The sequence below is a fragment of the Trichoderma atroviride genome, chromosome 3 (genome assembly GCF_020647795.1).
Source record: "Trichoderma atroviride chromosome 3, complete sequence".
In the NCBI taxonomy this organism is placed as follows: Eukaryota; Fungi; Ascomycota; class Sordariomycetes; order Hypocreales; family Hypocreaceae; genus Trichoderma; species Trichoderma atroviride.
Genome location: NC_089402.1, coordinates 675,236 through 686,228, shown reverse-complemented (window position 1 = coordinate 686,228; position 10,993 = coordinate 675,236). Strand labels below are relative to the sequence as shown.

Genomic DNA, 10,993 nt, shown 5'->3' with positions numbered 1-10,993 from the left:
CATCGACTCCATAATAGAGCATCAAATACTAACAGCATGGTATCGTGCGCAAAAAGGGGGTGGTTGCGTATCAATCACCCTTTTGTTGCCTGGCCACGACATCAAATCCTTGTATGCTGTCTACGCAACCATCTGAGCGGAAAGAGCAAAAGCGGCATCCAGCCGAATCTCTGATATCCGAGTTGGCCCGTCGCACGCAAACACCAAGCACGATGCTACATACGGAACCAACAGCTACCTTATGCAACACGGCATCAGCCCACGGATACAACAGCATCAGCGCCTCTTCCACCCGACCCAGATCCCCGGGATCGCACTAAGATCAAGCTGCAACTCACATCATCGTCCTCTTGCCTGGTCCCCTTGTTCCCCCCCCCGATCATGACCATGGCACACAGTGCAAGGCGCTAAGCAAGGGGTGCACAAAAGGCACGAATCGACAATGTCAGGATGCTTCACCAAAAAAGGGCGAGAGACGGCAGACTAATACTAGCATCTACAGCATCATCACACTGACTAACTGCTACTAAGCACAAAAGTCGCATGGGTGCCGGACGTTCCTTGGAGTCGCTGTTCCCACCGCGCTTTAACCTGCCGAGGACGGCCCCTCCAGTCCCGTCGCCGCTGTCACATCTGGCCTCCCGTCCACGTCCAGAGTGGGTAATGGCTCGTCTGGCCGCTAACAGGAGTTGATGTACAGGTATAGGGGGGAGGGTGTGTGCGTTACTAGGCAGCTACCTAGGCAAAGGCAGATCTGAGCTTGCGTGGGTTGGTGGTATCTGCTGCCACTAGCATCGTCGATGTCGATGTGGCCCTGGTCTTTTTTGCCTTGCGAGATGGTGGTGTTTACGCGAGAACATGACTCGGGACAATTGCGGTTATGTTAACGACAGCTCAGTTGTTGACAATGCAGGTGATTGATATATATCGTTGCTTTACGGCACGTCTCTTATTCTCAGCACCAGACAAGCCTCTCGCCAAGAAGTCTCACCTGATAATCGACCATTGATCACACAGCACCTGGAAACCACCTGTTGCTGCTGCTGCTATTACTCCTAATATATACACCTATTTTCTCTTTCCATCACATCGCCCCGCCAATTCTACATCACAAGCTAACAAGGCACGGCATGGCATCCCATGGCATGTTTTATTTCTCCGTACCTAGTCTCCTCCTTAGACCATCTTTTTTTTTTTCAAAACCACACACCCACTAAAAAAAAGCAGGCCGGACAAAAGCCAACAAAACGAGCGGCTTTCTAAATCCGCAAGTACAAAAAACTAAAACAGCTTAAAATAAAGGGCTTTTTCTGCGAACTTTAAGTGCTTGTTTCTTCTTTTTTAGCTCCCGCTGCGCGCCGTCGTTTACTTGAATGGACGCTTGCTTGTGACATCAACACCATTAGGTATCAAGAGAAAAAGACAGGCCACATCACATCGATGCATACAAAGCAAACCATCTCTTCAAACCTTCTACATCGCTTCCATCATACTTGAATCAACCCCCCTCCATCTCGCACACACTTTCCTCCTCTCAAAATACTAAATCCATAGAGTAGCATTCCGCTCTCCCGTCGTCCCACTAGTGCCATCTCAGCAAACAAAAAAAAAAAGTGCCGGGTCCCCTCTATTTGCAGCCCAGTTCCAAAAAGCCCGGTCTCCTTCCATCCCCCGGTCACTTTAGACGCAACTAAAAAAAAAAAAAAAAAAAGAACAAGACAAAGAGGAATAGCACGATTTAGAAAGTAAAAAAAAAAAAAAACAACCAGAAAAAAATAAAAAAGGTTAAAAACGGTTGGTACGACAAGTTTTTTACTATTTAATGCTCTTTTAGCTGCACACGCCCTCTTTAGTTTAAATCTTCCATGATCCCCCCCTTGTAAAGTATCCAAACTAATCCATTCAGTTGGTGTTTTTTGTTTTTAATTATTGCCTTTTTCGGCTTTCGCATCGCCCATCGCTGCGCATCGTCCCGCAAGCCATTCCCGCGTGGATCTTAACCTTTCTAGAATAAATGCAACAACAACAGTTCAATTCCCATCTTGAACTCACCTTTTTTTTTCTTCTTCACCCTATAACCTCGTTGCAGCTGCTGCAAAATTTCAAAAATGTTATTGTCACACAACATAAGCATTCTAGCGCTACTATTTCCAAGTTCCAGCAGTAGTTTAGTACCATCTCCCGCAGTAACACAAACAAAAAAAAACCTCCATCGTCACTCATTGTCGTGTCTCACTCTCGCGTGGCCACCGTTTTCCGTACTAAACCAAATCAGCCCTCATATTTTTGCCTCTCTTCTCTCATTTTATTCCCCCCATGCTCCTTTTTTTTTTATGTAAATCTCACCTCGCCCATGCCATATACAGCCAGCAGATTAACCCAAAAACTACCTAAGCTTCATGTCCATGCCATGTGGGTTCCCCACGTCTCAAACTAAGAAACTTTTGTACGCCTCTCGTCGAGAAGGAATAAAAAAAAGGCCAATCAAATTAATAAAAAAAAGGAAAAATCATCCAAGACAAAGCATTAGCGCACATAATCCCATCTCAATATAACCTAGCACGTACATATATATACAGGCATATATTAATAACATGGAATGTACCCGTACTTGACCAAGTCTCCAACGGGAATCCATTCCCCCCCGCGCTAAAAAGTTACAAACACCACCACCACCACCATCATCACCAACCCCATGTCTCTTGTGTAACAAACAAAAATCGCACCGTGTTCATGTTCCCCCCCGTCACACCCCGAACGGATCCCCTTAGTATCCTCGGTTTCTTTTTTTATTTATTCATTTTATCTCTTAGTCTTCGACACTAAGGCACTTCATCTAGGGGGGGTTGATCTTGGCGCGCCGCTTCTTTCTTGTCTGTCCCGACAGCATGGCAACACGGCTAGTCTGTTTCTCATCCCCATGCGAAGCTAAAAAAGAGAGACAACATTTAAAGCTTACTATAGCTATGTGCAGGATCTCCTTGCTAAGAACGTGCGTAGGGTCCTGGCGTTGCATCTTCGTAGCCTTGCTTCTGCTTATATGGGTCAAACTTTGTTGGTGTTGCGGGCGTTCGTCGACATCGCAGCTTCTTCACACAATACATGTACACATAGCGTTCAAATCTCCATTTAGCTCATAACACTCTTATTATAACCCGTAATGACTGTCAAGGTGGTTTTGCTACTAATCGTATACAGTCTCCTCTCGTCTCTCTCAAGCACAAAAATGAGAAGAGGAACGAGTAAGTAAAAAAAAAAAAAAGTAGAAAAGAAATTCGTTGCAAAAAAAAAAAAAAAAACGTTACACAAAGCGTTCTTCTCGCCGCAATATCTTAGCGCACGTAAAGCACAAATTCCATTCTTTCCGAACCTGGTATTTTTTTTTTCCTCCTTCATTTTCCTTTCACTTTTTTTTTCTCTTTTTTTTCCAAAAGCTTTCGTCGTCCCCCCTTGGTTAGCTTCAGTCCTGCTTAACTCTTTTACAAGTAAACAAGACAAAAAACAAGTCCGCACGGGGGCCTTTATACAGGGCTTTCAAGAGTCCAAGTCAGTTCGTCTTTACGCTCCCATTTCCAGCGCTCTGAGCGTTCCCTTCACTTGACAAAAAGTCGTATCGCTTTTTTCCCCGCCTTGCGGCGATACAGAAGCAGCTTCTTTTCCCCCCAGACCAAAGCTACCTGGAAAATCCCCATGGTGCTTTCACCCGCCGTGGTTTCAGTACTCCGTATCCTCTGCGCCGAACCGCCCCTGATAATTGCATCACGCCATGAAAGAGCCGACCATCCCCGGAGTGCCTCTGCCAATGCAACCCCCCCAGTAACCGTAGACCAATGCACTTTTGAGTGCGAAAAAGCCGAAGGAAATATTGAAAACAGACAATAAAAGAAAAGAATTCGAACAAGCGTAACGATGAAAAAGAAAAACGAGTTAACCACCTCATAACTGTTGTAGAATCAAACACGGGTGCCTCCTTATTAAGATTGCTGGTCAGCAAAGGTACCCAACTCCCTGGGAAGCACCCAAAAAAAGGGAAACTCGGGTGATATATATCCCACTGAGACATTATTCCTTGAGAGGTCGCCGTAGACTCTTCTCTTGCCGCAAAAAAACACAAAGAAAAAACCCATTATGTCCAACGCATGGAAAAGGAGAGGGGAATTTGCGACCAGCAAACTACTATATGTCCGAATCAGGGCCACCACGAGTGTAAACCTAATGGCTAGGGGCGGGTGCGCCGTTTGCTAAAATTGACAAGTTGATTAGTAACGGAAGCATATTCCATCGGTTTCATGTTCGGGTCGATGACCTACATTGGCTATACATGTTCTGCTGGCTGGGCTGGGCGTAAGGGGAGTGAGGCTGGTAGTTGGAATACATGTGGCCGGCGCCATACTCGGGCATGGGTTGCTGTCCAACGTTGCCTGAAGGCGGCGCCGGGTACTGGGTAGGCTGGTATCCTATGGGAGGCAGCTGGACAGCTCGTCCGGGATAGCCAGATGAAGGCGCGCCGTCGGGGCCTTGAGGATCGCCACCGCCGTTCTGTGCGACGCTCGCGGCTGCAGCCCTCTGTCGCTCTTCTTCAGCCTTTCGCTGGGCCTCCTCCTCCTTCTTCCTCTGCTTCCATTCTTTGCGGATTTCCTTGAACTCTATAAACGGGCTGTCAGCGACTTGATGATTTGATTTTGTTTCTCCTCCACATGGCTGGGTTTTTTTTCGCGAACGGTAAATGGGGCTTAATCTCGAAGTCAAAGTTGACGTTTTCGTAGAGGCTCAAGGCTGGTTCACGTGATCAAACCTTGAACACTGAACCCAAAATCGCCATCAAGATTCGAGCTTGCATGTTTTTGAAAGTGATAAAGCAAGGAAAGTAAAAAATAATACAGGGAAAACACAAAGTTTTGCCAAGCGCAAAATACGCCGCAAAGCAAGGGGTGAGTCAAGAGACAGAGGTGCGATATTCGCAACGTACCTTCGGGAGTTCGCTTCTGACCATGAGACTGCATGGTGACGTGGGCATTGAGATGGTTCAGAGTGCCGTAGGCCTTTTCGCAACCATTCCAGCCACACTTGTACATGCGTTCAATTTCCTCATAACGTCTTCGAGGGCGCTTGTGTTGCTGTGCGCCGGGGATAGGCACGAAAGAGTAAACCTGTTGAGAATCAAGTTTGCGTTAGCCAATGCGCGTCGCAGTTTGATAATATATCCAAATCAACTCCTTTTCTTCTTCTTTTGCTAGAGTCTCCAGACAAATTGTGGTTTTTCTTCTTCTTTGTTTTTCTTGCTCTCGCGTCTGCAAACTCGCGCGCGCGCGCGCGCAACTCCACTTAGACGTCGCGCCAAGATCACAGCCGCACCACCTCGTCTTCAACGATGAGGGCTGACAAGAATTTCTTTCACATTCTCTTCCTTCATTGACTCTTTGACTCGTATGTTCTTCCTTTTTTTTTCTCTCCTTTTCTTTTTCATATTTCAATGGATTCCATAATCGCCACCTATACGTACCTGGCTGGGTCTCTGCTGCGGCGCCGAGGCGGGCGATTGAGCGTAAACGGGGTGGCCAGGAGTCAGAGGAGGAGCTCCATGCTGGCTGTAGCCGGCCCAGTCAGGGCGAGGCTGCGCGTACATGCCACCGCTGGGATGGGAGTAGCCATGAGACATGTCTGGATTAGGCGCATACGGCGAGTGCTGCCCGTAAGGGTAGGTAGGACTCGGAGCCGCAATAGACGGATCTATAGGCACATCGTTGTCAGAATTGACGGGGTGGGCTTGATGGCTTGGCCCGTTGTGCTGGGGCATAGACGGACTGTTCTGTTGTTGCGCCATACCTCCGCTGCTGGCGCTGCTGGATGGATGGTATGAACGCTGGATATGCTCCGAGTAAGATCCTGATCGCGCAGAGGGAGGATAGACGCTGTACTCCGAGGTGGGAGTTACAGAGGTAGGATAGTCTTGTTTCCCTGGGTACTGAGCAGCAGACGCGTGATCTGCCGACGAGCCTTCAGAGTGGTGGTCGCCGAAGCTGCTGGAGTAGGGCGAAGGCAAACCTGACTGCGAAAACTGAGTTGCACCGCGGTCCATAAAAACTTGCAGAGAGTTGTTCGACAAAGGCGGTGCCCAAGATGCGTAACAACTTGCCAAGACAAGTTTCTGTATGCGACGACGTATGGGGAAGAAAGACAGTCAAAAGAGAGATGTCTTTCTTGGCTCAAGTCGCGATGTAGTTGTTTTGCGTTTTGGTTCCAGGAACGTGCTACCGACTCCACACGAGGTTGGCGTGTAGTGAGAAGAGGGACAAGAGGGAAAAAAGAGACGGCGTCCAGACAAGAACTAGGTCTAGTAGTTTCCAAGCACTCGCGTCGGGGCTTGGTGTGATTTCTTTCCCAAGGTTGGTGCAGGGGGGAGGATGAAATAGTAAGAGACCAGACGACAAGCCAAGGCTGCTCCGGGGCAAACTGGTGTCGCGGCGGCGCGAGTTGGTGGAAGGGCTAGTATATGTAATATCGCCGGCGGCGGCAATAGTAGCGCGGGCTGGGGGACCGGCGTATAGCAAAAGTTGTTTAAAAATGCTCGGTTGATGGGGTTCTTTGGGGTGCGTGATGTGATGCGCACTAGTTGCAAAGGCCAGGAGTCTGATCTTGCTAGGATGTCTTGCTTTGGCCCGCGATCAAGGCCAGAGTCTGGAAGGGGGCTAAAGCTAAAGCTAGGCCTTCCGGTCGTACAGAATTGGGGACGCCGACTAATATAGTGCCGACAGGTAGAAAACAGGCCGGGATGGCCAGTTCCAAGAGAGTCTAGCGTACTGACTCGAGGCAAGGCCGAGGGGGTGCGAGTTTGTCTGGACGCTGCTGGCCTCTGGCTGAGCGTCTGTTTGATAGACGGACACGGGGCGCGACGGCGAAGGCTGCTGGCTGAAATGAGGCGCTTGTGTAGTTCTAGAAGCGAACTCTGCCAAAGAGAGAATGTGGCGGGGCGAGATTGTGGTGACTCGCTAGAGGAGAAAGGCTCACGGATCAGTTTATGACGGCGACGAGGTTTGCGCGGGCAGAGTGGTGCGCGAGAAAAGAGTTTTATACGGGCCCAAGAAATGAAGAGCAGGAAGAGAAAATCTGTGCCGGGGACTGATGGGGAAGAAAAGCAAAGAGCGTGCCTGTGCAAGTATCGGAGGGTGGGACTGGCTTGGCCAGAGAAACGCAGCCGCAGCAGGGCCAGGGCCAGCTCCGTATTTTGCGAGCGAAAAAAAAAAAAAGGCGAGACCCAGAGCAGTCTGGAGACGATGCTTACCTATTACTAAAGACACTGCAGTTCGACGCAGCACTCGAGGTACGTATCGAGTACGATCCGAAAGTTAGACCCAGCAGCGAGGAGCCTGAGTGAGGGGGGGGGGCGTGTGGCAATCGGATTATTTCCGTCGTAGCGCGAGGCCGAGCTGGTTGGTTTGGCCAGATTTTGGTGCCGGCAGTTTGGGCGCGGGCGACGAGCTGGGCTATTCTTAAATCTCAGCCAAATTGCACGGATGGCCGCTTCACGCCCCAGACAGCGAGAGCGCGCGCGTTGATTGCTGGGCGGGGGAAAGACTCCAGGGCTCTTGTTGGTGGTGAGGATGGGAGCGCGGTAAGTGGTGAAGGAAATTGTGAGGAGGAAAAAAATAGAAGAATAAAATACAGTATTGGAAAAAAATGGGGGCGTGTGTGTGGCGGGTGATTTGCAGAGCATGCACTCCGTATACGTATAGGATACATGAGCAAAGTACTCGTACATGCGCAACTGATACAGCACCCCGTCAAACCGAAAGGGCAAAAGGCGAAAGAAAAAAAAAGAGCACATTAAACTGAATGAAACCCTGTCCTTGCAGCAAGGAAGAAGAAAAAGGCGAGTTTCTTCCCCTCCCAAGCAAGCAATAAACCACGCCCCCGGCTGGGCTCAGCATCGGCGAGACACGACAGATGTGGCAAAGCTGAGGCGGTGATGTAATGGTAATCCGTCGTGAGCATCGTGACCGCGTGCGGACTGCTTATTGCTGCTACAGATACGTGCACGAGACGATTCTAATGGTTGTCTTCAGCGAAATCCATTGTGCAACCACCCAATGCCCTCGAGCATTGGATTCGGATGCTGATTGCTGATGCCCATCCCATAGCACGCACCACTAGCAGTGTCACTCGCTCTGCTGGTGCTTGTGCTTAGTCGGCCTTCAGCCCCGACAACCAGGTTCAAACCCGGTGGAGGCCACCACCTCGCGCCCAGATAGTGCTACGCTGCGTTGGGCCAAGTACAGGTACCTCGATCCCAGCCAAGCGGGACGCAGCTGAAGGCTGGTGGATGCCAGCATGGAATGAAATGGATTGTGCCCCCCCTGCAACAGCGCGCCGGTACTCCGTGCCCCGCACTGTACACCTGCGTGTTTTATTACCCACCCGATACTAGAAGATCTGCGCCTTTTTTTCTTGCGATAAATAATGGCCAATCAGCGGCCGATCAGCTCGACCCAATAGCGAGGGCATGTCACTGGTGGAGCCCGTCCTTGCGGCTTGGCTTTCGTGGGGGGGTGGGTTCAAGGGAAACCTAGTCGCAGAGGCCATGGCCGCTTCGATCCAATGTTACGCCGCCGGAGGTAGTGCCAATAACGGCGAATTTGGTCTTGACAGCAGGCGGCCGCGCATGTACGAGCCGTGGAGGAGCATGTACCTGCCGTACACAACGAGCAGGAAGAACGAGAGAGCAGAGAGAGGAGAGAGGCGGAGAGGAGAGGTGAGGAGAGGAGAGGAGAAGAGGGGAACGACGAGAAAGAAAAGCGCACGGTACTGGTACAGATGGCACGGGCGAGACCACCGCAAACGGGCAAAAAAAGCCCAAAAGCCCCAACCCCCCTCCACATCCACTTGCGCTCTTTCGGGGGAATGGACGAGAAAACTCTGGTTCCCAATGCGGCGCGGTGTCGTCCTTGTGGCCTGGCCGCGGTGTCGTCTCATGTCCATGTCGCGATGGAGAGGCGAAAGTAGGCAAGGCGGAGAGGCGAAAAGGAAGCATCGACGGCTGAAGGACAGACGACGGCTCGGCGCCGAACCAGCATCGACGCCTGGTCCCAAAGAAAAGGCCCAAGACCCAAGACCCAAGACCCAAGACCCAAGAGCTGGAGCCCAGCGTCATGGTTCCAGTGTGGCGCTAGCGAATGTCGCACGCGAGCGAGCGGCCCACGCTGATGAAAAAAAGGACGGAGCACCAAAGTCCAGGTTGCGCTGCTAAGATATTCTCCGCAGAAAGGGCGTTCGTTCCAGCGTGTGCGACGCTCCACCCAGCCGCCTGTGTAACAGCGACTAATCGTTCGATAGCCGGGCCATGGGATATGCAAGAGAAGAGAGAGAGAGCGCGAGATGGAAGAAGAGAGAAGAGTTGGCCGCGTATCTCGTAAGCTGCCAACTGCGGGCGCATTTGCCATTGCGAGGTGCTCCTTTACATGTATGTTTTGAAACTATTGCAAAGCCATCCACAGGTCCAATGGCAATGTCTCTCTGTGTGTACAGTAGAGAGCATCAGATATAGAGATGTGGCTATCCTGCCACTGGTCCTCTGGCCCTGGATCGTCCGCTAGTTTCCAGCACAACGTGCAAGCGCTGCTAGTGCCAGGAGGCAAAGCACTGCTCCTGGAACAAGTGCAGCCGTGAACCGCCTTAGTGCTTGGCCGTCTGACTGCGGGCTGCCATCGGCTCTGTCAACGGGTTCTAGGCGCAGCCCAGGGGCCCCAGCAATCTCTCTGCCGCAGCATGCGACAGCTTTTCCCCTCAAGCTCTGATGCAGCGCGCCAGGGGAGGGGCACAAGATTGATGCTATTGAATGGATTGATCCCAGCACCAAGGCACCCTACCGCTAGCATGGCAGTTACCGCATGTGTCTCTCATATATACAGTACAGTATATGTTGTCGTTTTATACCCGGTCCGTTGCTGATAAACAAGCATTTCGGCCGTCCACTGACCAGTCACATTCGCCAGATTGCTGAGAGGGGAGTGCAGGCAGTTACTGTACGAGTAATGCCCGGATCACCCACCAGACTGGCCAAATATTGCCTGCCTGGACGCATTACGTACTTGTGCTGGGGACGCTGGCCAGTCACCGTCTTGCGCAGATATGGCGACTCGAACAGAGCGTCATGCAGCGAGACGCAATCAGAGTTGCCAGAATGACAGCGGCCATCAGCTGATTCGCCTCTGGTCGTTGCTGGGCTCCGATAGGTTGCCAAGGGCGCAGGTGTGTGCAGATGCAGGCACCGTTCTGGACTTGGACGCAGGCTGTTCTGTTCAATCACATATTGCGGCCGTCTTGTACACCTACAGATACACAATCGATGTCTGTACTGTACCGTATGCACGGCCGACGCCTTCTCATAAAGATGTAATACGGGCGCGTCGCCTCTCGCAGCCAACGCGCGGTGCATGACCTGCTGCCGCCTTTGTGAAGAAGATGCTCGAGACCACACATCATGCACACCGCACACACCAGGCGTCACTCCCCCGGCCTCGCTGCTTGCCGCCCGACGCATGTCTCTGCGTGTAGCAATAGTCCGGTATACTGTAAGATAACAAGCGATCAATGCTTCTCACCGTACGCGGGACGAGTCAGGGCCTGGGGACTAGCATCAGCAAGTGAGCGCCTCTGGTCTCCGCAATCAGTCGATGCGCAGATCCAACCCAGTTCGCGTCTGTGCAGCTTCCATTTCCACGCACCGCAATTTCTTGCCGGCCGCGTCGCATAAAGCAAAGACGACGTTGTGATGCCCGCGGAGGGCCTGGAACTGCGGCTTCCAACCCCGTAGCATTGCTTGTGCTTGAGGTGGTAGGATTGCAGGGCTCTCCACTCTGGTCGCTTGTCAAACCTTTCGATATGATATCAATTGACAGCCCTCTTGTGCTAGTCCCCTTGCCGCTTTCGGATAAATGGTTAAACCCGCTTCCGCCGACGCTCAACGCCCAGCGCCACCACCACCACGGCCAACCAC

At 51.4% G+C, this 10,993-nt stretch overlaps 2 protein-coding genes across 2 annotated transcripts; both read left to right on the top strand.

The window, feature by feature from the left end:
- Window positions 1–858: 858 nt before the first annotated feature.
- Window positions 859–3,601, top strand: TrAtP1_005448 (uncharacterized protein; the record flags this gene model as incomplete). The annotated part of the gene is made up of 2 exons (XM_066112707.1): window positions 859–913; window positions 3,495–3,601. 2 exons carry the CDS (start codon window positions 859–861, stop codon window positions 3,599–3,601), a joined length of 162 nt encoding a protein of 53 aa, XP_065968792.1.
- Window positions 3,602–8,922: 5,321 nt separating this feature from the next.
- TrAtP1_005447 (uncharacterized protein) lies at window positions 8,923–10,023 on the top strand. Its single transcript, XM_066112706.1, has 2 exons — window positions 8,923–9,279; window positions 9,331–10,023. Exon 1 carries the CDS (start codon window positions 8,924–8,926, stop codon window positions 9,242–9,244), a length of 321 nt encoding a protein of 106 aa, XP_065968791.1. The 5' UTR covers window position 8,923; the 3' UTR covers window positions 9,245–9,279; window positions 9,331–10,023.
- The last annotated feature ends 970 nt before the right edge of the window (window positions 10,024–10,993 follow it).

Excerpts from the sequence above, each read along its gene's own strand:
- TrAtP1_005447 (XM_066112706.1), top strand. The coding sequence starts at position 8,924 with ATGCGGCGCGGTGTCGTCCTTGTGGCCTGGCCGCGGTGTCGTCTCATG.